Source organism: Scleropages formosus, chromosome 23, assembly GCF_900964775.1.
Source record: "Scleropages formosus chromosome 23, fSclFor1.1, whole genome shotgun sequence".
In the NCBI taxonomy this organism is placed as follows: Eukaryota; Metazoa; Chordata; class Actinopteri; order Osteoglossiformes; family Osteoglossidae; genus Scleropages; species Scleropages formosus.
The window spans coordinates 1,121,562-1,149,134 of NC_041828.1; the positions used below are offsets into that span (position 1 = coordinate 1,121,562).

The 27,573-nt window shown below is 52.3% G+C and overlaps 1 protein-coding gene across 7 annotated transcripts; it reads left to right on the forward strand.

Moving 5' to 3' along the window:
- ext1c (exostoses (multiple) 1c) lies at positions 1-27,519 on the forward strand. 7 transcript variants are annotated; one of them, XM_029248120.1, is made up of 14 exons: positions 1-448; positions 808-970; positions 1,189-1,346; positions 4,878-6,119; positions 20,788-20,881; positions 23,048-23,155; positions 23,335-23,454; positions 23,758-23,890; positions 25,125-25,243; positions 25,321-25,416; positions 25,807-25,893; positions 26,102-26,262; positions 26,356-26,527; positions 26,689-27,519. In XM_029248120.1, the coding sequence occupies exons 4-14, from the start codon at positions 5,182-5,184 to the stop codon at positions 26,872-26,874; spliced, it is 2,214 nt and encodes a 737-aa protein (XP_029103953.1). In that variant the 5' UTR covers positions 1-448; positions 808-970; positions 1,189-1,346; positions 4,878-5,181; the 3' UTR covers positions 26,875-27,519. The 7 variants fall into 7 exon arrangements, with proteins under 7 accessions (XP_029103953.1, XP_029103956.1, XP_029103957.1 ...); XM_029248124.1 differs by lacking the exon at positions 1-448 and having other exon boundaries at positions 603-970; positions 4,878-4,994; positions 5,105-6,119; XM_029248118.1 differs by lacking the exon at positions 1-448 and having other exon boundaries at positions 603-970.
- The last annotated feature ends 54 nt before the right edge of the window (positions 27,520-27,573 follow it).

The following is a 27,573-nucleotide window of genomic DNA, read 5'->3' on the forward strand; positions in this document are numbered from 1 at the left end:
TTTTCTCCAAACCACTTCTTCCAACGTCGAACTGTGTGTTTTGTTGTCATGTTGTTGTTGTTTATCGTGTTATTAGCAGTTATCATCCGCTCTTCATCTGGCGCGAGCGGACCGTAGTACTGGGGGTGTTGCCCTGAGCACCTCACGCGCGCGCACAGATCGGTGCTGCGGGGACGCGCCTCGGCTGTACGCGGACGCTCCGGGTTGAGAGCGAACAGGGAAAGTGAGCGCGGCTGAGGTTGGGGCCGCGCACGCGCCCGGCGTGTGCCAGTCGCGCACCTCGAGCGTGCGGAGGAGCCGCCGCTGAAGTGAGACGGGTTCGAGAGGAGCGACAGCGACCAGGGCGGAGGGTGTGAGGTGATGACGATGAGAACGATGAGGAGGATGAGGAAACCGGAGCGCAGCTGAGCTCAGCAGCACCGGGGGGCGGCGGTCCGTCAGCACGCAGGTGTGGTACGGCACCTATTCCTTACACTCCCGCAAGTGTGTGTCTATGCGCGTTCACACTCTGTGTTCAGTGCGTGCGCGCGCGCGCGGGCTTGCGTTCCTGATCTCGGTGTGATTACGTGTGTGTGTGTGTGTGTGTGTGTGTGTGTGTGTGTGTGTGTGTGTGTTTGTAAGCAGACCGGCAAATAAAAGGTTTTGAGGCCCGTCACAGTTGTGCTCTTAACCTGCGCTGCTGCATTAATGTGTGCAGATCCATGAGTGCTTTTAATCCACACTGATTGCTGTGTGTGAAGCAGTGGATTAGAGGCCCTGCTACACAAACGCACACACACACACACTGTGTTCCACATGAAAACCCAGCCACAGGGGAGAAGATCACATTCACAAGCAAGTCGCCTGGTCCAGGCTCTGCAGGGGACCATTGTTGTCCTCTCCTCCTCCTTCTTCTTCGGAAGATCTCCGCACTTCTGCTCACGGTTTAACTGATCGATGAGGTCACCGATTTCACCATGGGACACATGAGGTAAAGTGGACTACAAGCTGCTGAAGCAATTTGTGGCCTTTGGCACAGAAAAGGCAACGCTGTCCAACGTGTCTCTTTAAATGTGTCTTCCTGAAAATGAAGGTGCAGCTTTTTGGCTGTAGAAGACGGGGATATTTGTCCACCTCTTCTAAATATCATTATAATTCTCTCTCTTTTGGGTTGTTTTATGTACTGTTAATATATTTGTGTTTTCTCAGCACACTGATCCTACCTGCATGCTGCTGTGACCCGGTCCTGTTCCGTTTCTTAATGCAACAAAAAGTTGTGTTCATACAGTGTTGCTCAGGTGGTGTCCACATGTAGCATTTTCCCGACCTGCCGCGCCAAAGCACCTGCCCAGGAAGCGGAGATGCAGGTAAAGGTATCCGGCGTAGTCTTTTCTCTTCGGGGCTTTTCAGAACCGACTCGGTGCCGGCTGGGTTCAAATGGTGATTAAAACCCAACTGCGCGTTTCCTTTTCACGTCCATCGTCGCAGCCGTGACTTTAAGCGCGGACGCTTCCGTAATAACACTGCACATGCTGTAAGAGCCGTTACCGAAAGCGGTGTGTTCCCAACCGAACCGGAGCGCACCGTGGACTCAACTGTCGAAGTACCAAATGGCTGCAGGCAATCATTTCTGCACAGTTGCTAAGTTAAGCACTAAGGAGGGGAGTGGCCGTGGGTGGAATTGTGCTTCGTGACTGCCGCCGTGGTCCACGGGGTTGTGGGTTCAAGTCCTGAGAGGCACGCAGGAGGGCAACGACCGAATGTCTTGGGGGAAACTACTCACTTGTACGTGAGTAGGAGTTCTGAAATGCTCGTCTGCTGGAGGAAAAGGTCTTCCAAGTAATTAATTCGTGCGGCGCGACGCAGCCAAAGGCCCTGCGGATCGCTTGTGGAGATCGAGTGGCCGCGCGCTGCGCTCGCACACGGAGGAGGTGCCCCCCCACTCCCCAAATGGCAGGCTTCTCTCCTGTTGGTAATGACAGACTTAAAGGTTTAATTTTAGCCTCGCTGATGCAGGAATGTGTTTTTCGCTTTGCTGTGGGGCTTGTTTTGTTTTGCGGGAACGCTGTCCGGCGTCACCGATACGTCGGTGGTCTGCGGAGGTCCGAGGGAGAACATGTGGTCAAAGGGACGGGAGTACCAGCCAGTGCTCTCTCTGCTGCGCTGTGGGTGCGAGGTGGGGCGCTTTTGGAAAACGAGGCCGGCGAACGATGGTCCAGGAACCGCGGCCCAACCAGCCGAGCACGCGAGGTGCCTGAACCCGAGGACTTAATATAGCGAATTTATGATGTGCTGCTGTTATGAACTCTCAGAACCGGCACCTTCTGCCTCTATGAAATTATCAAGGGTAAAGGTGCAGCTCGGGGATACCACCCCTTTCAAAAGCTTGACGCAACCAACCCCGCCTCAAAACCGTGGTCTTTCACGGTTGTGCGTCATACGCAGAAGTTCACAGAAAGACGCTATCTGGTTACAGAGGGTAGGTAAGTGATGGTTGTGTGGCCACCAAGGGGAACGGGTCTCTAAAACAGATCGGCGAGTCTCAAATGCAGCAGACGATCTTGAACGTCCCGCATTACAGTCGGAATTTAGAGAAAACGGAAGAAATTAAAGTAAATCTGCTGTGAGAGGCGGGAGAACGTGATGGATGAAGGACGAGGAGATGAGCTCGCCGCCCAGCTGTCGCCCCCCGGTGCGCGGTGCAGATGAGGTCCCACCAGGTTTCCAGGGGGCAGCCGGGGTGCAGCAGTGGGTTATTACCGCTTGTCCCACAGATCCCTCGTCCCCTCAGCTTATCCACCTGCCTTCTGGCAGATCAGCTTCCCATGATGCACAGCAGACGGTGGCCCATTTCCTCAAGCCGCGTCGAGCCAAAGATCCCGCAATGGATCCGTTATGTTACGTTATTGGATTGCTTTGCCTACGCTTTGATCCAAAGTGACTCATGCGCCTTACCGTTTACCCATTACACGGATGGGTATTTTCACGGAAGCTGTGGAGCTGAGGTACTTGCCTGACTGAAGGGAACCTCTGTGGGACCTCCTGTATTCTGAATGCCTGCTGGTACCTTGGGTGCAGAGCCCTCTGTTTCAGAACACGTTTAGCACAAAACGGGTGCTCCACTGCTAGATAAAATGTGTCTTTCTGGAAGATTCCCAGGGTGTTCTGCATGGGGGGGGGGGGGAACGTGCAACCCTAAGCCGGCAGGCTGTGGCTCCGGAGCCGAGATGCTGTGGCACGGAGCATCGATCTGCTGCTTGTGTCCCTATAGCCAGGGCCCGGGGGGGTTGCTGCTTTCTGGAATCAGCTAGTTGTCGGCTAGAATAAATTTCTTTCAGCACAATTGATCCTTGAGGAAAGTTGAGATTAACTTCACCGAGGAGGATGCAGAAGAAATGGAGGGAAAAAGAGAAATGAGGGAAAGGAAATCAATGACTTAACTAAAGGAAGGCATGAATTATTGATGAGGAGTATATAATGGAATCCCAAGTGTCTGCTCTTCTACAAGTTTGTGCGCATGCCGCACATTGTATGGTAAGTCGCCTGACATCTACACGCACACACTCTTCAGTAATGCTTACTGAAGTGCAACAAGAGTGTGCAAATGTGCTAAGAGGGACAGGAAGTGGCAAGTAGGCCAGCAGGGATGCAAATTCACATGGCAATGCTGACAGAAATGGCAGGTAACGTGGCAGCCTCGGTGGGCAATCGACAGGAATGTGTGTGTGTGTGTGTGTGTGTGTGTGTGTGTGTGTGTGTGTGAGAGAGGGGGATGGAGGGTGAGGAGAGAAGGGAAGGAGAGGGAGGAGGTAGGACAGGTGAGATTTGAAAGGCTCCTTTGTGTGTTTGCTGGCAGTAGAAACACTGAAAAACTGGCCTGCCCTGTGAGCTGTTACACACACACACACACACACACACACACACACACACTCATGCACACACATGCAAGGGATTGTGGGCAACCAGCAGTCTTGGATACATTTAGGAAAGAAAAATTCCAAGTTGAGAAAGTGCTGAGGGTTTTTGAAATAAAACCGTCCTGTGTATCTCCTGATTGGACGTCTGGGGGCGGTCCTGCGAGAAAGTGGCCCCCCTTTCCCCTCATTCACAGAGTCCTCGTCCAACTCCTGGTCCCTATCTCAATGGTCCTCTTATTCTACAACCGTCAACCTCTTACCTTTCATCTGCACCTCGAAACCTTCAGCTGCAGCTTGCGGTTCAAAACCCCAGTTCTGCCATGTCGAGGCACTGGATGCTCTTTGGGTCCTTCTCGGTCATGTCCAGGTAAGGCGACTGAGGTTGCGGGTCACTTTGGCCCACGGGCAAAACGAGGCCGCGACTCACTTTTACTTCACAACTCTGTTGGCTGTTGGTCGCTGTTGGCACTGATCTGAATCGCAAAGTGGTCCCAGGAAAGCTCAGATCACTACTCCGAACGGTGTGGTCGCCGGACGCCATGTGCCATCCGCTCTTTGCTTAGGCTTTGCATAATTTAGCTGCTCCAGCCTTGTCATTTATGAGTCAAGAGATTCTTTTATTTTGTGTGCTGTTCATACTGTGACAGTCTGTGATGTTGGACTGTTAGAGCTGCTGGAGGAATCAGGATTGCTGATTGTGTGTGGGCTGGAGGGTGTGTGTTATCGAGACACGCTGTGTGTGTGTGTGTGTGTGTGTCTAGTGGCACTGTGACGCTGCAAAATGCACATTTCTCAAAGGCTGCGCTGTGTTCATGCGGCACTGGGTGTTTTGTTGAAGGCTGCACCTTTGCAGGCTCGCTGAAATGTGTTGTCCTTGCGTCCGAGATATTAACGTGTGAGCCGGGGCACGTGGGGGCGATCTCGCCGCTTTTCCAGGTATGTTTCGCGTGGTTTGATCCGTCTGTTGCTCTCTTGCAATAGATTCCAGAGCGCACCATCTGAGCCATGAAGACTCTCAAGTGTAGCGAAGAGGAAGAGTTAACTTTCGCCGTCGTCACTGCACCCGTCTGCCAAGGAGTCCAGCTCACCTGTGTGTCCGTAAGCGACCGACCCAGCTGGTTCCGGTTTTCAGGTTCGGCTGGACCTGAGCAGGCTCGACTGTCATGATTCTCCTGTTACTGTTTGCCGTTGTCGCATCCTCCCGATAGACTGCAGCCCCCGAGTCTTCACGACCGCGCCTCTGGGCAAGGACACGCCAGGACGGGGGGCTGGCAGAAAGACATCCATGCAGGCGCGCAAGAAATATGTCCTTCTGACCGTCTGCGCCTGCTGCTGGCTGCTGCTTGTCTACTGGGGCGGGATCCAGGTGCGCCTGCTCAGGCTGCTGGGCCAGCCGCGGACCGAGGATGTGCGGCTGTGGCCCGAATGGGCCGACCAGGAGCTGCTGTTGGGCTTCGCCGACCTCGAGGAGCTGCAGGCAGACGAGTTGGCGGGCGAGTCGCCGCAACAGCGACGCCAGGCCTGGTCTGGCATCTACCGAGATGGGCGCTGCCGCATGGAGACTTGCTTTGACTTCTCCCGGTGCCGCGGGCGGGACGGTTTCCGCGTGTACGTGTACCCGCCGGAGAAAGGCGAGCGCATATCCGAGAGCTACCGCAAGATCCTGGCATCCATCGCCGAGTCCCGCTACCACACGTCCGACCCACGCGAGGCCTGTCTGTTCGTGTTGGGCATCGACACGCTGGACCGGGACCAGCTCTCGGCACAGTATGTGCCTAATGTGGACGAGCGCATCCGTGGGTACCCTCTGTGGAACGACGGGCGCAACCACCTTATCTTCAACCTGTATTCAGGTACCTGGCCCAACTACACGGAGGACCTGGGTTTCCGCGTGGGTCAGGCCATATTAGCCAAGGCCAGCCTGAACGTGGAGCACTTCCGACCCGGCTTTGACGTCTCCATCCCACTGTTCTCTAAAGACCACCCGCAGAAGGGCGGAGAACGGGGCTGGCTGGAGCGCAACTCCGTTCCCCCCCGGCGCAAGTACCTGCTGATGTTCAAGGGAAAACGCTATCTGACTGGGATCGGCTCGGACACGCGCAATGCCTTGCACCACATCCACAACGGCAAAGACATTGTGTCCCTCACCACCTGCCGCCACGGCAAAGACTGGGAGAAGCACAAGGATGGACGCTGTGACCATGACAACCTGGAGTATGAGAGGTAAGGGGGCAATAATCTGTAGTTCACTCGGTGTATGGGTGTGTGTGAGAGAGTTGTACGTGTGAAAGCATTTCGTTGGGTGTCTAAATGAGGCTCGTCAATGTAAAAAGCCTTCGGGTGGATGTCAAAGAAGACCTCTTCTTGTAGTTGTCGTTTCATGTCACATCTCTCTGGGGGCTCAAACTTTACCACAGGAATGTACCGTATTCTGTGTTTCCACTGTTCTGTAACTTTGATGTCACATGTCCGCTTTCAGAATGTTTCTTGTTTTTTTGCTCGAGACTTTCATTTACGCTTATTCACTTAGCACACGCTTTTCTCCAAAGCGACGTACATCTCTCATCTCATCTCATCTCATGTCATCACACGTTCGCATGCCCTCCTTTTGCCGTGTCGAAATTATGGTGCTTTAGATCTTTTCCAAAATGTTTGTTTGACTCTCTGCTCTGTCAGCACACAGCTGTGTTGAAGGTGGGGTCACCGGTGGGTCCGGAAGGGTCTGGATCTCATGAAGCTACGGGAGAAAAGCGCTCTCTGGATGAGGGGACACGCAGAAAGGGACCTCGGAGCTTCGGGACACTTTGGCCCTTGAGGCTGAGCAGTGTTGGAACCAGGAGGGGTCTGGCGCTCGGTGTCCGCGAGCAAGAGGGAAAGCGGAGCTGATGGGGATGGCAAAGGATGTAAAGGGTAGAAAAATGGAGGGAGGGGGTGGTGCAGAGTATGGAGAGAGGGGGCTCTGTGTGGAGGAGCGCAGTAATAACACGAGCGATAGCTGGGTTTGTTTGCGTTGGGGTTTCGGAGGGGGGTGAAAGAGCTCCTTTATTCCGCACGGCCCCCTCTCCCCCGGTGCCGGTGGCGGGTTCGCAGCAAAGCTGGGCAGAACTGAGCTTTTTCAAGCTACAAATTACAGGAAACGAGGCCCCGATTTCAGGGTTCGATTCCGTCGTGTCGCTTTCCACAGGAAGTGGTGCTGCTCCCCGAGGTTGCCGATAAGCCGCGCCACCAGGTGGAAAGGAGCCTGGGAAAGGAACGTGGCGACAGAGCCGTGGCGGTTTGAAAGTGGGTCGAGGAGAAAGGGATAACATCCCCCCCCCCTCCAGCCTCCACAGGCGACTCCCCGAGGGTGGGGCCACGGGCTCCTTCTTACAGGGTGTTCCCAGGTTAGCGAGCGCCTGCATCTGCTCCTGCTGCAGATTAGTGCAGGAGTCCCGAGGAGCCCCCGTGCCAGGGGGACTGTGTCCTGGCGATGAGCTGTGCGCTGGCCTCGTTTCTCTGCTTTCACACACCGGGGTCTGCGGTTGGATGAGTAACGGGACAGATGCAGATGAGCGCACGTGTGAGAGGGTGAAACGGAACGATGGCGGGACGCTGGAGCGCGTGACGGACACACGCTCCTGGGTGTGTAGATGCATGCTGGCACCGTTGGGTTCGACGCGTGAGGTTAGCCGTACTGTCGGCTCCGTGGATGTCCGGGGGGTCGCGGGCTGAGGGGGGCATAATGGCAAAACGCTGTACCTGTCCCTCCAACCCTCCAAGTTACACTGTTCCCATGGCGACGTCCTTGCCGTGTAGGCGACAACCTCTGATTTCCTCCCATTATTCACAAATCCCAAAGAGTTCTGGGGGCGGGGCTTCAGGGATCGCAGTTCCACTGTGCCATTGTGCGGGAGAGCGGAGATCCAGCGACGCATCCCAAGAGAGGTTGCGATTCGAAAGTGACGGAAGCGATAACTGTCAAAGAAACAAAGGCGCTGCCTTGCTGTTGTTGGGGGGGATGTTGGGGGAGGAGGAGCCCGATAAACAGGAGCGCGCGCACACACACACACACACACACACACACACACACACACACACACACACGCATGCAGTATGACAGCGGGTTTGAAATGTGTGTTTTGTCCTGAATGATTGATGATCTGTTATCGCGGAGAGGCCTTGACTGGAATGGGCTTCCGCATCCTGGCTGCATGGAAAACAGAAGCAAAACATGAGTGTGATCAGACCCAGAATGTGGCAAATGGATCCTTCACTGACCTCAAACCTTCACTTTCCTCATTGTTGCCCATTTGCATTCAGAACCAAAGTGTTTGGCTTCCACTCCTGGGTTTAGTGTGACTGAGCTGCTGTACCCTCTTTCGGCAAAGCACTGGGTGTCCCGGGTCGGCCTAGCTTGGCCTTTGACCTGAGATATGGCCCATGTGAGCACGTGTTGTTTGTGCATGAGGTGTTGAGTATTTGTGTGTGTGTGTGTGTGTGTGTGTGTGTGTGTGTGTGTGTGAGTTGGCAGTATCCAGCGAGCGCAAATGTGGCCTGTTCCACCCCACTGTAATTAGGGGGAGGCGAAACCGAGCCCCTGGAGACGACTGTCCAGCTGAAACCGCTGTTTGTGTTTCCGTTAAAAATACACTGGCTTGCCGCAGCGTTCTGGGGAGCACGGCCAAGAGTGTGTGTGTGTGTGTGTGTGTGTGTGTTTGTGTCCTCCCCTCACTGCTCTTCCGCTGTGTGTCATTCTTATTACGTGTTCTTCCAGCTATACTCAGTATACACACACACACACACACGGCACAGATTTCTCAAGCTCTGACCAAAAGGCCACTGTGGGTCAGGGGTTGAGCCAGGTGTCCAGTGGGCTTGGATTCTGTAATCGAACCCCACGCAGCTGATGACACACTTGGTGTCACGGCCGTTCGTGCTGCGGCGCAGACGCTCTCAGCAACACACACTTTTGCGCGGTGCTTTCATATGCTGAGCTGAAAAGCTGCCACACGCTTCGCAGTCCGTGGTTTTATTGGTGGCAGCAAAGCGGGGAGCTCGGGAAGGGGATCACAAAGAGCAGGAAAGGATTTTAAGGTTGTCATGGCAATAACCTAATTTTGTCCCCCTTTAACAGTTGCATTGAGACCCCCCCCCCCCCCAGCAGTGCTCAGCTGCTTTAGCACGACCTGAACTGTGAGCAGCTCCTCTGCTCCTTAACATAAGGCTATGGGAAGGCCTCCTGTTAGCCGCAACAGTACGTCCGTGTGTGTGTGTGTGTGTGTGTGTGTGTGAGTGAGAGAGAGAGAGAACCATGAAATCTGTGTGGTGTATCAGGGCCTCGTTATCAATGCTCTATTGGGTCAGTTACGAAGAGCGCCCCCCCCAGGTCCTCGGCCTGACGGCGACCCGACTAACCGGTGTGGATGCCCCGCTAATGGGCTCCATTCAGAGCCCTAATTGGGCCTTTGTGTGCCGAGCCCAAGGCATCGTCCCGACCCCCGGTGCGACAGGTTGCTTTGTGCGGAGGAACTGGAGCGGAACCGGCCCTCACCGTGACCGGTTTCTCCTTTCTCCCGATGCTCCTTCTGCGCCTCTCTCTGTCCCTCCATGTTTCCATCCATTCGGCCAACAGCCCGGCTTCCTCCCCGTTCTTGTACCCACTGGTCCAGTCCTGTCCTGGTCCAGTCATGGTTTTGTGGCTCTAGCCTGTATTGCAGCCCCTCAAGGTCCAGCTTAGGACCCTATCTGGACCACAGCAGTCGAATGTTATGGTCCTGTTGAGATTGTGGTCAATGGGGGCACATGGGGCCCCTAGCCAGTGCCGTGATGATGATTTGCATGTGCCCATCTTCCATGAAGCAGTGGTTCGAGCTTCTCCCTTGCACTTGAAGGACCTGGCTTTGAGTCCCAACCCCTTGATTCAGGTACTTATCCAGATTTGATACATAAAAGTGACCCTGCTGTAAAAATGGGAAAATCGCTGTAAGTAGTTTAACATTGTGAGTCGCTTGGGATGAAATTGTCGGATGAATGAACAACCAGCTAGCTAAAAAAGCAGTGTCGGTGCCTTCCTGTGTGTCCATGTCCCATGTTCCAAGAATGCATCACGGCTGTTGCCCCAGATAAGGAGTTCTGCTCTCAGTCTACGAGGAACTCTCCAGAGCTCATGCATTTTCCATTAGTTTTTCATGAGATTTCCCCTCAAATTTATTTATATATTTGCTGTAGTGATGGATGCTTCCCTTTTCCTTTTTGCTCCATCTGTCCGTCTCCTTGCACTTCCAGCGTTGATCGATAGGTTGCACCGCCCCCGTTACCCAGTGTTCTGCACTGTCGCCCAACCCACTGCTGGCTCCTTGCGTTTGCGGTCGTCCTCGATCTGTGTCTGTTAGTGGGCTCATGCTCTGCTGCCTGCGTGGTGCCTCTCTAGCCAGAGTGGTAATGCGATCAGCCCATCTCCCTTCCACTAATTGTTACCCTCTCATCCAAGAAATACCCTAATGGGGGACCATGAATCTCAGACTCAATTTCCTTGCTCTGGGAAGGAAGTGGCTCTGCTCTCTGTCTCCAGTCGGGGTTCTCTGTCTTCGTTTCCAGTCCTGAGGTACGTTTTCAGACTATGGTCTTTGGTTCCAGGCTCAGTCTCTGGTATTTGGCTCTAGTTTCTGATCTCCAACCTTAGGTCTCAGGCTTTATCCTCAGAACTTGGTCTCTGGTCATGGTTTCTGGTCTTGATCTCCAGTTCCAGGCTCTGGTTTCAGGTCTTTGGCTCCAGTTTCTGATCTTCACTCTTAGATCTCAATCTCTGTCCTCTAACCTTGGTCTTGAGTCTTTGAAGGTGCCAGTCTCCAGTTATGATTTCTCTTGGTCTTCAGGCTTGAGCTCCAGTTTCTGGTGCCCTGATCTTGACCTTTGGTTTCAATCTCTGGTCCTTCACTTTCCTCCTGATGAGGGTGCTGTATGTGTCTCACTGATACACTTGGGGTCCCCTGGCAATGTGAGAAAGAATCAGTTTTAACCCAGTTATACTTGTCCTCCCTGACACTCTTCAGCTGCCAACACTTGCATTCCTTTCAGCCATTTTCACCCAGTGGGTTGAGCTCCTTCCTCATGTGCGTCACTACCAGCCCTCCTGGCTCAGCTAATTGACTCATCTTTAAATAACCCCCACCTCGTGTCATATTGATCACGAACTTCTCTCATTGATTTGCGAGAGAAGTGAGCGATGTGGTCTACATTTCCTTCCATCTGTGGTTGTAGACATCCTGCTAGACTTCTGTTCTCAGGAGTTGGGTGTGAAAAGCTCATCCCGGTCCTCCTGGTCCAACTGATTTTGTTCCATTTTATCCAGGTTTGGTCTGGATCCAAGTCCACTTTCTACTCTTTATTTATGACAGATGTTTCAGAGAAGGGCCCATGGCCCAGTTCTTTATGATTCTTTGCAAACAGGTGTGTTACCTTTGGGAGTCTGCTGACAGACAGGGATCAAAAAGCCTTCTTACGCTGACAGATTACTCATTTAGTCATAATGTGTGTTACTTGTGCTGCTTCATTCTCAATTCCTTCCTGGAATGGTGCTTCTCACGGTAGGGTCATGTTCAGCGAGGTGCACACATTGCTCAAAGGTTCTCGAACGATGGATCCCAAGTCTCTATTGGTGTCGCCTCGAGGAAGGCAGTCAGAAGAAATGTGCAATTACATAAAAGGCTGAGTGAAATGTCAATATGTCTCATATGGATCTTTGGTTAAAGGCATTCACGGTTACCGTTGGAATCGAGGAGAAGCATTCGATGTCTTGGGAAGCCCTTGCAGCTTGTCCGCTTGTTCTCGAAACAGATCTAGGGACGTGCTGCTCTGTCCTACAGGAAATGGCCATCTTGAACTAGACATGCAGGAAATTGAAGCAGGGAACATTTCAGATCAATTCCATAATACAGGAAAAAACGAAATGAAGAAATTGTTCTGCCCAGCTGAGGCATCACATGGACACTGCAGGAAGACCCTCGCTTTCCCTCCAAAACTGAGTCATTCACCTTGGATGTTGAAAGAACAGTACTGTAGTTGCTGAACTGCTTCCTTGAAAAGGATCCTGAGCCCCGATTCACAGTTTTTAATGAAATATAATTGTTAATGATATATATAATTGTGTGTGTGTGTGTGTGTGTGTGTGTGTGTGTGTGTGTGTTGTTTCTGATAGTTTAATATGTATCTCTTTTTAGTGGTTTTCATGGCAACTTTGAACGACTCGACTTCCGCTGATCCTGAATCAGCATACAGGGGAAATTTTAAGTAATTTTTTAATTTTTTTTTATTTTTTAATCTTACAGAAAAATGACACAGGTTTGAATCCAGCTTTCTGCCACAGTACCCTTGTGTGTTCCATTATGAAAACGTGCGGTAAAAAATGTTCTGCAATATATTCTTATAAACCTGATAAACTCAACCTTAGAGCAAAATCAAGCTTGGTTAAAAAAAAAAAAAAAAAAAATTAATTTTCCTTTTCAGTTAAGCATTCATATCCGGATGCACTATGGAGAGGAGAACCTGGGACATAATCCCCTTGAAAGATTCTATTTCCCACAAGCCCCTACTCCACACAGCAATAGTAATAATTCAATATTTTATTTGGAGCTTTTGCCATATGTCCATTCTGTGTCGTCGTTTGGTTAGTCTCCTCTACTGTGCCCCACCTCGTACCCGGCTTGTCGTTGCCGGGCGACAGACACAAGCCCTACGATCCCACGGCAGACAATCTGTAAACAAGAGGCAAATGGGTGTTTTTTGTCTAGTCTCTGTGTGTTTGTCTGCGTCTTCCAGCGTGGTGTGCTGAAGAAGTGTGTTAGCACTCAGCCACAGACACTGAGCTGCTGGTCAGTCCTCGAGCTCAGGCCCCTCGGGGTGCCTCCTTTGGTCTGGCATGGTGAACGCGCCGGCGCCTTCCCTATTGCTATTTTTCATATCCGCACTCTGGGGGGGGGGGGGTGTGTGTGTGTGTGTGTGTTTTCGTTCACTGGACCCAAACTGTGTGAAAGAGGCTGTGGATTTCTTTCACAGTATTTTAAAAACTGTGGACCTGGCTGCAATTGGTGTGTCAAGTCAATAGATTGGTCAGGTGGTCAATCGATTGATTGATTGACTCAGTCATTCAATCAGTCACCCGACCCCAGGAAAACAGTGGTCCCTAAACGTTGCTTTCTCCTGGCTACTCTGCATCACTTGCCTTGTGGGGGGTGCGGAACGCGAAGGGCGATGGACAGATTGTCCCATGTCCATTCTCATAGACTTACTGTGATTTACCATTTATAGACACAGGTTACATATCTTGATAAAGGGCACTACAGTTTGCAAAGGAAGCGCTCAAACAACTACGCCACCTGCTGGCTGTACTACAAATAACACTGTCGTATAACGTTGTGAAAGAGTCCTCGAAGGGTGCGGCTCTTCCCTTCAGTGGTCTCCTTAATCTAATGCAAGTGAAGGTCTGGGCTGTGTTCATCTGATGGGTACCTGCTCATACCAGGTGAAGCGAGCGTGTGTGTGCGCGTGTGTGTGGAAAAGAGACAAAAATGAGAGAACATGTTAATCTATTTTTCTTATCCTTGGGAAGTGTTTCCACTTGTTCTTCCCTCCTTAGTGAGTTAAACAAGTGCGTGCGTGTGTGTGTACATACCTCTTTCTCTGACACACTCCTTCGCACTCGCTTGTTTATTCTCTGAACTGAGAAGCTCAGCGCGAAGGCTGCTCTTGTGGGTGCTGTGTAACACGGACAATAAAACCAAACATGTGGAGGAGAGAGCGGCTTCTTGGGGGTCAATGCCATCGTTGTTGTGTGTATGTGTGTGAGCAACCGATGTCAGACTCTTCCTTTCCGTGTGTGTGTGTTGGTGGGTGAGAGAGAGAGAGAGAGAGAGAGAGAGAGAGAGAGAGAGAGAGAGAGAGAGAGAGAGAGAGAGAGAGAGAGAGAGAGAGAGAGAGAGAGAGAGAGAGAGAGAGAGAGAGAGAGAGAGAGAGAGAGAGAGAGAGAGAGAGAGAGAGAGAGAGAGAGAGAGAGAGAGAGAGAGAGAGAGAGAGAGAGAGAGAGAGAGAGAGCGCGCGCGCTCAGGCTTCGATAAATGGAGCTTGAGCCATTAAAGTGCACTTCCCTCAGTGTGGTATTATGTGTGCACCCCCTGCAACGAACCCCCAGCAGCTGATATTAATACCCCCCTCCCCACGTGTTTCATTGTTATTTATGGAACTCCCAAACCAGGCGTGTGGAGCTCGATTGAGCCGAGGCTGCTGGGGGACGATACCCACCTAATAGAGCGTCGCCGTCTGAAAGGTCAACTCAGTCAGAGAATGCTGGGAGATACCGTGTCCCTCTCTCTCTGTCTCTCACACACACGCATTTGTGTTCCAATATTTGTGGGAGTTTCACACCAGCTCTCGCTTGAATGGTTTGGTGAAATAAGTACATGTAAACTGACTTTGATTCATATTTGCATGCGTTTATGTAGCTGGTACTTTTCTACTTCCAGTAATTTACCCATTGATACCACACTGTCCTTTTTACTGGACCATTACAATTATTTCTAATTCCAACCCTGGTGTCCCAGTGCTGCTGGCGTAACAGTTCTTGTCCTCTGCGGTGACTGCTTTCAGTCTCATTGATTCTTGGATGAAGAATGTTCAACGTGAGATGGTTGGATGTCGTGCAGAAGTGACAGAACGGGGTGACTGAGGAACCTAAGCTCTTGGTTACAGGAAAAGCAGCAACCTGTAGTGTCCTTTGTGAAGAATCGGATGTTGTGGACAGCTTCTGCCTGCAAGGGAGCTCTGGGTCAGGAGATGATCCATTGAAGACCAGGAGTTGGTAGAGCTGAGCTTTGGAGAAGAGCCTCAGACGTGCCGCCGTGTCCACGAGAGCAGGGACTAGTACTGTCCAGTCAGCGACACAGTGCAGTCGTCAGCACTGTATGGATGTGAACGTTGGACAGTGAGAAACAGGGCAGGAAAACCCGCACACTCCCTTTAACCATGAGGCTGGAAGAGACTTGGAAGGACACTGTGGGGACAGGCAGGAAGACACACAGATGGATGGGTACTGCACCGAATCAAAGCAGAACTCTGGAAGCAGAGAACAGTGAGGTCATCGTACTTTGGACCAATCATGAGAAGGTTGGGTCCTCTACAAAGACAGTGGCGTTTGTAAAAGTTGGAGGAGAAACAAAAGGACGAGCAGTAAGCAGATGGACGGACTCAGTCACGGTAACGATGGACAGGCCTCTCCGTCAACACTAAGGACACCAAGTGGAGGAGAGAACTTTCTGGAAGAGTTCTGTATACATGGTCAACGAGAGTTGACATTGACTCAATACGGTGCCTGAATATAGGACAGCGGTGCACGCACATGCGCACACGCACAGGTCGCGCACACACCATACAGATGCTCACCCAAAAATCCGAGAGAAAAAGTGATTCACATTTTTATTTGTCAGGAACTCTTACCGGTACAATAACTGTGGTACTCGGCCTGTTCCCGGAGGAGCAGGGAGCCTGTCGCCGAACCCGTCTAATTTGTTTGTGTCCTCACCCAACCGGCACGTCACGTGGAATCGGCCTCCTGCTGAGCCGTCGCATCTCAGGTCTCTGGGTTCGAGTGCGGTCAGTGACTTTGAATCCTCAAATGAGTGAAAAACTGAACTTGCAGGTGTTGCACCGTATTCTTATGACAATGTTGAATGAGCGATAATGAGGAGACGTAGTGGATGCTGAGGTTATCGGTTCTTGGCCCAAGGCGACGCATGGAGGCCCAAGGTGTTTGGAGCCGTGTTTCACCGGGGCGACGTCTGCGACGCTGACACAAAGCTCCGCTGCTGGAAGCTGGACCTCGCCGAAGGACACAGAGCACTTGGCCTCTGAGACACAGTCCTCTTGGCGTCGCAGAACCGACAGCGGCGACGCTCACGATGGCCCCAAACGGGAGCAGCCTGGAGCAGCTGTGGAGGAGCAGCGGATCACAGATGGAGACATGGTGCTTTCCGGAGGAGCTTCCAGATGGTTCCAGCGTGGAGAGACATGGACTCTGTGTGTCAGGCTGCAAATGAGCTGATGCACAAAGGGACATCTGCGGTGGCAAACACACACACACACACACACACACACACAAAAAGGGGCTCAGAAGTGAAGGCAAAATATGTAGCTGAGGTTGCACAACTGCTCAGAACTACTGCAGACTTTCCTGTCAGTCTGTAAGCACTGGCTGTACCCTGGTAGAAGTGGTACACCCACAGTATTAGTAACCGCAGCGCTACTGTATCAGTGCACCTGGGTGCAGTGCAGTCAGTCATGGACTTATGAACATAATTGAGACCGAGACTTTGTTCATTACTCAAGAAGTTTGTAAGTCGAGTGTGAAACGGAGAGGGCCGGGGCCTCGTCATCAGTTCAGTGCAGGTGCTTGTGTGATGCGCGCTGGGGAAAACGGTGGTTTTGGGCTGCGTGGGGACTGTCTCTCTTTGGTGTAAAATGCACTTTTGTTTACTCTGAATTACATGTCACGTTGGAGAAACGTGTCTAAGCGAGTCAAAGTAAATGTAAACGTCAGCGAGTCGGACGGTTCCGAGTGGCGGGAGGCAGCAGCGTGGGGTTTTCGGTGGGAGCACGGCGGTACCTCGGACTGTCTCTCTGTCCCATTGCGCAGATCGCGCTCGGCCCCTCCCTGTAGCGAGCCGGGATGCCTCGTGCGCGCGCTCGCGTGTTGTCGGTCCCGTCCAGCGCTAGACCAGGATGCTGGTGCTCACCTGTGGCTCCATCATGGCTTCTTTTAGCCCACGTCACCTGAAATTCACAAATGCAATAGAGGCACAATAATAATAAAAGAAAGGCATCGTTATAAGGGATTGTAAAACGGGAAAGTTGTCTATGTTCACCTTGAAGTGCAGACGACTGCGGATGGACTCGGAGCTGCAGTTCTTACATGGAGGTGGAGGGTGAGGGAGGAAGGAGCGGCTCTGTGCTGTACTTTGACGGCTCAACAGCGGTACGTGTAGAAACCACGGGATCGTGTACAGCTCCTGCTCCGGGCGGTGCCGACTGTTCACGATCGCCACCTGTCAGCACATCAGGTGAAGCTCCTGCGCACGACTTGACCCGGCGTACGCGCTCTTCGTGACAGAATGCAGTGCGGGGAGGGTTTGTGTTGGTGAAACGCTCCGTTCTTGAACGTGAGGGACCGACTGTTCCTGCGGCTTCGGGACTGGGAGCACCGAGTGACTTTCCCCTCCATTTGAGGGTTGGGGTTAAAATAAAAAAAAAAAAAAAAAAAAAGTCGGGAGGTTCGCGCCAAAAGTGATGAAAATATTCGGATGTGGCACATTGTCCAAACAACACGTCCTTTTTGCTGTTTTAAATTTTTTTTAAGTTGCGTTTAAATATGTCTGAGGCAGACGGTCATCTTCCATTCGGGGAATCGATAGATGGAGCTACTAGTTACAGCAGGATCCCTGCATTTAGTCCTCACGCTTACTTTGAATCTTTGCTAAACGGAGGAGGCAGGTAGGAGACACCGCCGGGGCGCATGGGGATGGGGTAGGTGGGGGGATCGGCTGGAGCCACGAGTGCAGACGTAGAGCAAGCGAAATGTACTTATGTGCAAACGAAAGAGTGCGAGTGGAGGGAGCCCTTTATTGATGTGTAAATTTACTATGAATAATTCATCGCTCTTCCATCGGCCAAGATCCCTGCCTGCTGTTCCTATTCCGTCCTCTTCCGTTCCCTCCTTTGTCACCCCCCTCCGTTCTCCTTTCCCTCTTCCCCGCCTCCTCTCCCACTCTTTCCCATGATCCCTCGCACCTGCCAGCGGAGCCCACCGTAAACGGGAACGCTAGCGGTCCGGTTACTGCAGGAGGGAGGGCAGACTTGGAAGAGAGCGCGGTGACCCGAGGGCCGCGAAGCCGGATCCCGATCGAGATCGTGCGTCCGCCCTCCCTCCTGCTCGCTCCTCGTCCTCCTTACCTCCAAAAGTAGCCCGGAGCGCATTTTACCTATGAACGTGAGATGGTGATGCTGATGGTGCTTCCCCTTCCCCGCAGTGGTGCGCATGTTTGAGCGGTTTGTGTGCGTGGGGCGGGTTAAGAGATAAGTAATAGTGTAAAAGGATCAGCTGGTTGAGGGGTCGTATCGGTCCAGATTAGAGGGATTACTGTGCTTATCCTCATCGCTCTGTAATTAACAGAGCGAGAGAGGAAACGACGGCACGAACGGCGAGAAGCGCAATTCGGGTTGGGCCGCTTGTGCCGCAAGTGCTTCGTTAACCACATCTGGAAAATTAGACTCGCAAACGTGGAAGGTTTCTGTGCGTGCGTGTGTTTGTCGGAGGGGTCCGGCGCCGGAATCGGAGCGCACGGCACGGCCGGATGCGCGTGCGGAGAGCTGGGATTTAGCAGGAGCTGCAGCCCCGTGACAAACGGTGTCGTAAAGGAAGGAACGGGAGCAGCAGCAGGACTATAAATCAGGCGGTCGAGCCGCAGCAGGACCATCGGCGTTGGGGGTGGGGGTTTCCTGCGAAATACAAGCAGATTAATGTCATGCTCTCGCTGGCTCGCGCTCCTTCTCTCTCTCTCTCACGAACACACACCATGCCACGCGCACCCTGTCGATGTCCCCGCACCGTGCGATTGAGACAGCGTGCTGGAGGCCGATCCCGCAGACGGCGGCTCTCGTTACTGTTGGAGACGCTACTGCCGGTAAAGTGGGATGCCACCCCTTCCTCTGGGACTCTCTCTCTACCTTTAATTTGAGCAAAGAGGATGCTGGGAGACCTCGCCCGCTGCTCCACAGACCGAAACCCGAACTGCCGCTTCGCTCTTCTGGCATTTTCCATCACTGCCCGTCTTGGACTCACGAAGACTCCTGTTGCGCATCGCTGAGCTGGGCTCCGGGTTCGAGTAAACACAACGTGGGCTAGTGATGCCTTTTGTCTCCCTGTGTTACAGGTGCTACAGTGACACTTTTTCTGAGGCGCAAAACATTTCTCACTTTATTTTTCACTGCATTTTCTTGAGCGATCAGTTTTGTAACATTTATGCTTGCAGGGGAGGGAGGGTCACCTATGTTCACCCTCCCACACAGCAGGTGGCAGTAAAGAGCAGCTGAGCTGTGTGTGTGTGTGTGTGTGTGTGTGTGTGTGTGTGTGTGTGTGTGTGTGTGTGTGTGTGTGTGTGAGAGAGAGAGAGAGAGAGAAACCAGTGACCGCCTTAATTTCACTCAGTTCCACGGTGATTTCAGCTCCTCGCCGCTGTTCTGATCGGTGTCGAGATGATGCACGCTACACACGTTTATGGGATGAATCGGTCAACAGTCAGCATCGAATAGGAGTTACTTTGAGTAACTTTAAATTCATTGAAATTGTAATGTTGCTCATAGTTAATAAAAATGTTAATATAAAGAATTGTGTTTTCTATTTACTAAACCTCCGAGATTTTTGCAGAACCTCCCCAGTGAGTGACGTCTGTTGTGGACAGAGCTGCTGCCTTTGGCCCTGAAGGTTGCCGGTTCACATCTCACCTCTAGCTGTAGGTATTAACAGTAGATTTCGCCAGTAAAAATTACCCAGGTAGGTAAATGAGTGTAAGCAGCTCGACACTGTAAATCGCTTTAGAGAAGTGTCAATTAATAAATGTAAATATTAGTATTAGATTTCTGACCACAGGTACAGTAAGATGAAGAAACGATGTAAACAAGGTAAATTTACTGAGCCTCAGCTCCGTCCTCTGCTGTACTGCGGTACTCTGGCATCTACTGAACACCTCAGCGTTGCTGCTGCCCGTGTCATAGTACCGAACGTTGCCTCATAGTCCCGTGTCCCCTCACCGTGTGAGGCCTACTGGCTCCGCCCCCTCACTGGCTCCGCCCACTCCACCGCTCCATTAGATCCGCTGTGCCCCAGAAGACTGCTTCCTTCATGGTCCACCTTCAATAGTTAATGAACTCCTCACTGAGAGAGGATGGCAGACCAGCGCCACGAGAGACCGCTTAGGGCGGGAACACACACTCTGCGGCGCGTGGTCTGCGCTCACACGCACGTGTTGGATTGTAGGCCGAGGAAGAACGGGCTCCTTGGCGAGTCTCCGTCAGGAAAGGGACGTTGGAGTTGGTTGCGAACCCAGTGGCGTCTTGGCCGCGTCTCCTTCAGCTGTCGTGCTGAGTGCGGTGAACATCTGTGTCGGAACAGGTGACTGCTTGGCTCCGCCCACCCCCACACGGCTCTGTGGAACGCACGCAGCCCGTCAAAGACATTTTCAGTCGGTCAGCATTGCTTGTTAGCGCCCGTGCGGTTTCACCCGCTCATTTTACCCCAGTGCTTTTTCACCCAGTGGGTTTTGACCCAACAGACCCTTCATGAGACCCAATGATTCCTAATTCAGTCGTTTTACTCCAAAGATCTTTGGAGTAACGCTTTTAATCCAGTGATTTTGAACTTGATGGTTTTACCCGAGTGGCTTTCGACTCAACAGTGGTCCATCCCTCTTTGTAGGGATGACTGATGAGCTCATCTTCACTGATGACTCCTGTAACTCTGCGGCTGGGTACTGTCCTCACTGTCCACACTGTCAAGAGCTGGAATGAGCTTCGGTGCATCTGGTTTAGTTCCTTAACCACGCTGGACCCTACAGGGCTCTGCTCTGTAATACTGTCTCATCATCACTTCATCATCATCAAGTACATCAGTGATGACTGTGTTTCAAATATTTATTGAGATGTTCATTTATTTAACTGCCTCTGTCCTTATTATGTACGAGTTTACTGTATTGTGTACCGCAGTGTCAGTGTTTCCACAGTTTTTTCCTCTCACTGATCTGAGATCAACTTATCCGGCATCAGGGTCAATTTTCTTGTTAATTTTATCATCCTTGTTCCCCCCGCCCCCCAGGTATGACTACCAGGAGCTTCTGCACAACTCCACCTTCTGTCTGGTCCCTCGAGGGCGACGTCTTGGATCGTTCCGCTTCCTGGAATCTCTGCAGGTACGCCAGAACGCCCCCCCCGGATCCCGCGCGCTTCCCGCCGCGTGACCGCACCACATCCTGGTCCCCCTCGTCGTCGTGGCAACGCCCCCTGTTCCTGTTGTGCCTGCAGGCTAGGGTTGCGGCACAAAGCCACAGAACAGAGAGCCGGGGCCAGACACATAGTTGGCCCAGAGGAAGGGGGTGGAGCCTGGGAATGTGGTTAGGAGGCAAGCGGAGACACACTCGCAGACACACAACATGCAGACATGCATGCCACTATGCAGACAGCCACACGCACAGAGCGAGAGAGAGACACACACACACACACACACTCAGGCATGCGCACATGCGCGCTCACCCACACGGTGCCTATTCTTGGCTGCCGTGATGTCCATCTGATGAGGCCTGAGTTCCGGAAGCTGCCGCAGGGCGTCTGGAGCTGCGCTGACCTTCCTGTGTGCTGAATGGGCAAAGCCGCAGAGCAGCAGTTCGGCAGCCGGGGTGGCTGCTCGCTGTACCTTGAACCCCTGCGTTGTGGGCTCGGCCTCCCTCCGTCTGCTCTGTGCTGGTCCAAATCCTCCACCGTCCCCTTTCGCACCAGTTTACTCTTACAAAGGAGCTGAGACGGTGGGTCGAACCGCTCCCGCCCCGAATAGCCACATCGTTGCCCACCCCCAGGGTAGACCCAGCTCGCCGAGCCCAAGATTTTGGGTTAGACCACAGCAGCAGCTCAAAGAGTGCATTCGCGTGTCGTGGAGCAGCGTGGGGGTGGGGGGGGGCCAAAAGTCTACGAGGAGCTCTAAGGAACTAAGAACACCGGGTGGTAATGGATTCTGAGCTGAATCGTACCCGCGCTCACCTTGTGCCGCTTGCAGGATTTTTCCTGGAGCTGCACGTGGAGCGTGGAGGGCGGCGGAGGCGGCGGTGGGGGGGTAATCTGGGAGTGGGGAGATAAGCGGAGCGTCCTATCTCTACAGTCCAGCCCCGAAGGCGTCTGTGACCTGCTGTCTACCCTGCTCTCTGCTGTGAAACACAGCAGCAGGTGACCACACACACACACACACACACACACACACACACACAAAGGACAGTGTAGCATCACCGGTTCACCTGAAACACATCGCTGTGTGTATATGGGAGGAAACCCATTCAATCACGCCTGCAGACACGCAAACGTACACAGACCTGGCAGGATTCGAACCCACAGACCTGAAGGTGTGAAGCATCTGTTGCGGCACCGAGCCACCGAAAAACAACGCTCTTCCAGCCGACAGACGCCGACTTACCGACCGACTTCCAGACAGATTTAGGTTGTTTGAATGACCCACAACGGTTTATGTTGCACTTAGTACAGCTGCGATGTATTCGCTCTATTCACTCGTCCAAAGGAGGTCGGACTCGTCTTCAGCCTGAGACATTTTTCCCATCATGTTGCCACAAATAACAAGGAGCGCAAAACAGCAGTGTGCTACATGCGTTTAATAAATGTGACGAAAAAGAGAGGAGAAAATATTTGGGGGGGTCCAGGGTCTGCCGGCCGGCCGGCCCTCCGCGGTACGCTAGCAGTTACACCAGTGGACAGTAAAACATTACCGTTCGATAGGCACGACGTACACGTCTCACCCTGGCAGCTTGGCCCGTTGCGTCCAGGTCCCGGGGGGACGGATTACAGCCGATTGATACGATTCCTGCACGTTTCCATGAGCGCAGGCGCAGCGAGGACATTAAGGAAAGTGGCCCTTAAGTCCACCTTTAATTGTGTTTGCTGAAGGAGCATCGATAACACTGGTGTGTAGGGCCAACGCGGTAATTAACCTCATTTTTCACTGGACGGCTGGCGAATGCATTTTCCTACATTTTACCATACTTATTTTCCAAAATGAATCCAGTGTTGTTTGTTTTTAATGCCTAAGTGCTGTTTTGATTTTTTTTTTTTTTTTTTTTCCCCCCCTCCTCCATAGTATAGAGCTGAATGTCGTTTAACTTTTGAACTGAAGGAAACGGTTTATTGGCGTGTTTACATTTCAGGGCACAGCTTTGTGAAAATCAAGGTTATAATCCCATTTAGAATTTTTTTTTTTTTTTTTTTTTCCAATCTTCCAGCACTGTCTTGGACATTTCGCTCGCACTGACTGCCTCCCTTCACCTGCGTGTGTTTGTGTGTCTCTTGGGTGTTGTCTCCAGGCGGCCTGTATCCCAGTGTTGCTAAGCAACGGCTGGGAGCTGCCCTTTTCTGATGTCATCCAGTGGAACCAGGCTGTCATCGAGGGGGACGAGAGGCTGCTGCTGCAGGTAACACACACACACACGCACACGGGCGACGGTAAGGCAGGCTGCAGATCTACGTGACTAAACGGGTTATTGAGTTGAAAGGGAAGGATCTGCACCAAGCACTCACTCTCTGTCCTGTGCAGGCATTTGTATGTGGGCAGGAGCAGTGGATTGTGGGTAGCTCAACAGTCTCTCCACAGGTGCCCACCACGGTGCATGCTGTTGATGATGAGAAGGTGCTGGCGCTGAGGCAGCGAACGCAGCTGCTGTGGGACGCCTACTTCTCCTCGGTTGACAAGATCGTGCTCACTACACTGGAGGTGTGTCACTCACCTGGGAATGAATTATCTTGGGGAATGACAAAAAAAAAAAAAAAGAAAGAAAAAAAACACCATACATATGAGTTCTGGTGCAGAAGCGTCTGCGCCATCTGGTGGCCACAGAACCAGAGTGGCTGTTTCCGTGCCCAGATGGAGCAGATGCCCGCTGCAAATTATTTACAGTAATTATTTGCTTAGGAGCGACGCTCATGCAGACAGGCTTTCAGCGCCAGCAGTCCTGTGTTTACCCGTGTGTGCAGAGTAAACAGGGTTATTAACAGCTCTGCACACTCCCCCTGCCAGATCATCAAGGACCGGGTGTTCTCCTACGTCTCGAGAAACAAGCTGATGTGGAACGCCCTTCCTGGCGGCCTGCTCGTGCTGCCAGAGTACTCGACGCACCTGGCGCACTTCCCCTTCTACTACCTGAGCCAAGGTGAGGGAGGTGGGGCTGTGCCCAGGGAGGTGGGGCTGAGGCTGTGCCCAGGCTGTGCCCAGGGAGGTGGGGCTGAGGCTGTGCCCAGGGAGGTGGGGCTGTGCCCCACAGGGAGGCAGGGCTGTGCTCATAAGCGCTGACAGGTGGCTGTGATCAGGCATAGGCCGAACAGCACACTTAACAGATCCACTTAACACCAGGGTTTCCCTGCTGTCCTGTGTCTGCAGAACCAGGGAACAAAGCAGTTCCTCAGTCAAATCGTGTTGTTAACTATGGAAGTGAAACCTTTTTGGAAACGGGGCAGCTTGTAGTAGTTAGAGCTGCTGCCTTTGGACCCAAAGGTCTCAGGTTCGAATCCCACTTCCAGCATTAGTACCTATGAGCAAGGTACTTACCCTGAACTGATCCAATGAAATTACCCAGCTGTATAAATGGACAAGTAAATGTAGGCCTATAAACTCAGAAATAATGTTTACTTTTGTAATCTGTTGTAGTTTTTGCATTATTTTCCTGCTTTTCTCCATGACTCTGTGACGTATTTTGCAGGACAAACTATGTTTACCCAGTCAGGCAGACTATTAAACCACATTCTGTACTTGGCACACTGGCTCCTCCACTTACAAACGCACTTGGGACTGGAGGTCTGTTCATAACTTGATTTGTTTGTAAATTCAGTTGCTATGTCCTCTATGTCACCGTGAGTGAAAGTTTAATAAAGCAGACATCCCTTTATTTGCTTCTGTAAAAATGTCAGCTGTAGCTATTAAAAATACAGCTTTTTTCAGTCTTTTATTAATTTTAAGCTGTGTTAAAAAAAAAACTAAAATACTGAAACCCATCTACACACAAAAATATGGACTGTCAAGAGAGTCAACCCTTAAACATGTACAAAGTTTCTCATCTTATCGCTCACCAGCACTGAGGAACAGAAGACAGGAGCTGTAAACACTGTGGAAGTGAGTTGAACAGAGGCGGGTGACCTTTACTGCCACTTGTTAGCTTGTCAGGTAAACGGGTTTTGTTCGTCCCGCATCAGATAGAAATTTTAGGAAGCGCTTCAGAGGATTCCATTAAAAATGAACAGCAGGGTGTCTGTATCTCCATAATTTCATAATTCTGCTGTTTGTAGCGTGAGGAGCCGGTCTGTAGAGTTCTAGAGCAGGACAATGGTGCGAATTAGCAGCCTCACACTACCCACAGCAACGCTGCTCCGCCACTCACCTTCCTCCTGTAGGCATGAGCCCTGGACAGGAGTTCACCGCCGTCATTCACGCCGTGAGCCCGCTGGTCTCCCAGTCTCAGCCAATCATGAGGCTCCTTCAGGTGGTCTCCAAGTCCAAGTACTGTTCGCAGGTAGGTACGAACCTACTAGTTGCCGCTCGCCGTCCTTGCGGCAAGGCAGCGTCAACACTGTGCCCTGGTCCTTGCAGATCATCATCCTATGGAACAGTGAGAAGCCACCCCCCGCTAGGAGTAAGTGGCCCCCCATGCCTGTCCCCCTGACGGTGATGGACGGCAGGAAGAAGGTTGGACCCCATCGTTCTCGATCCTCATCGAAACCAGACCCATTTACATTTTTTAGCTCCTATTCAAAGAGACATGCAGTGATATTAACTGGCATTTAAGTGACTTACTCCAAGGTGACTTAGATGCACTACACTGAACATACATACAGGCCCACCCAACAGGCACTTTAGAATCACCAATCATCCTGAAAGTCTTTGGATTATGGGAGGAAACCCTTGCAAAGTGCACAGACACTGAGCTGCATTTGAACCCGTCTCCACTTACACAGTCCAGGTGACGTGAGACACCAGTGCTACCCCCTGAGCCACCCTGATCACTGACATTCTGTACCGTACCACTCGCCTAACCCACAACTACTCGTTTCTCCCTGTCGTCCACCCTGCCCACAGACGACGAGTCGCTTCCTGCCCCACGTTGCCATAGAAACGGAGGCGGTGCTCAGCCTGGACGAGGACACGGTTCTGCTGACGAGTGAGGTATGGCAGCAGGCCTGAATCACAACGCTCTCTCCTCTCGCTGAACTGTGGTCCAAACCCACCAACCGTCTAAGTCCATGTCTGCGCTGGGGGGAGGGGGTCCAAAAGCATTACCGCGCTATTCCTGTAACGCACCAGTTACAGCAGTGTGTCCGACGCAACACCCGCACCCGTCAATCTAAGATGCAGCTGCCATTCCGTCCTGCAGGTGAACTTTGCCTTCCTGGTGTGGCGCAGCTTCCCGGAGCGCATCGTCGGCTATCCGCCCCGGAGCCATTTCTGGGATCCTGTAAAGCGCGTGTGGGGCTACACCTCCAAGTGGACCAACGAGTACTCCATCGTCCTGACCGGAGCCGCCTTCTATCACAGGTGTCAAAGATGATCCGCGAACCGTGGCCGTGCGTCGCCTTCCTTCCATCCCACAGTCACACCCGTCCCGTCTCCATCCTGTCTCCCCATTAGGTATTACCACCACCTGTTCTCCCAGTACCTGCCCCCCTCGCTGCGGGCCCTGGTGGACCACACCTCGAACTGCGAGGACATCCTCATGAACTTCCTGGTGTCCTCAGTCACCCACCTGCCGCCCATCAAAGTGGCGCAGAGGAAGCAGCACAAAGAGGCGGCGAGCCCCCAGGTGAGAGCGTACCTGTGTGTACGAGAGCAGTGCGCTTCTTCAGCTGCAGCGGTGCTGTTTTCACCCTAATGTAGCAGGGGGTTTTGATGCAAAAACGCCTTAATGTCCCTTCGATCTTAATATTCCCTCTCTCTTGTTCTAAACCCCCATCCTACCTCAAGGGAGCGAAGAACGCCCCCTGGTCGAACCCGGAGCACTTTACTCAGAGACAAGAGTGTGTGAACGCCTTTGCCAGCTGGTTTGGTTACATGCCCCTGGTCCACTCCCAGCTCCGCTTGGATCCAGTGCTCTTCAGGGACCAGGTGTCCGTCCTGCGCAAGAAATACAAGGACCTGGAGCGTGCCTGAGATGGACAGGTGGACCTCCGAGGGGGACTCTTGCGGCTTCGTGGATGGAAACCCCCACACAAAACGAGGGGCTTGCCCAAGGTCCCGCCCCTTTCAGGAGCACTCAGAATAGACAACCTAGAGAATGACAAACACCCAGGACATGATGGCACGTGCCAGACTCCTGCTTTTGTTCAACCCCCATGCCCACCATGCTAGCTGAACCCATGTGGGTGGGGACAGAGGAGTTGGTGGTCCACCGCTGTGGCTGAAATGGATGGGTTTTATACCCTGTGAGAGGAGCCCTGAGGCACCTCGGATGGACAACTGCTAACCGTAAGGGCTCCAATTCGGTTTATCTGGCAGGAAGTTTTTCCTGGCACTAATTGCTAACTTGCACCAGGGACAAATCACCCCCTGCAGAGCCAATAAAACATTTCTTACATGTAAAATCTTGCTTATTGAGCAAAGGTAAGAGCTGTTTGTTCACAAAATGGTATTGTTTTTATTTGTGCATTTTAAGTAGCTGGAGCCTGTGGTAGGAGGTAAAAGCATTTAGTAACAACCCCTGTCTCCCCCAGAAGGCATCACCAATATTCACAACTGCTCAGCATGCGTGTAAGGAGCCCAGCTGTGTGAACTGTCGTGGTGCCAAAGAGCACTGGACAGTCTGATTAAAGGCAGCCTCTCTGTGTCGGATCAGGCCCTCGAACAACAGTG

What these genes read in the sequence shown, in the direction of transcription:
- ext1c (XM_029248120.1), top strand. Translation starts at nt 5,182, where the DNA reads ATGCAGGCGCGCAAGAAATATGTCCTTCTGACCGTCTGCGCCTGCTGC. An exon ending in TCGTGCTCACTACACTGGAG is followed by an intron (nt 23,455 to 23,757) that starts GTGTGTCACTCA and finishes TCCCCCTGCCAG; the next exon opens with ATCATCAAGGACCGGGTGTT. An exon ending in GGAGCCGCCTTCTATCACAG is followed by an intron (nt 26,263 to 26,355) that starts GTGTCAAAGATG and finishes TCTCCCCATTAG; the next exon opens with GTATTACCACCACCTGTTCT.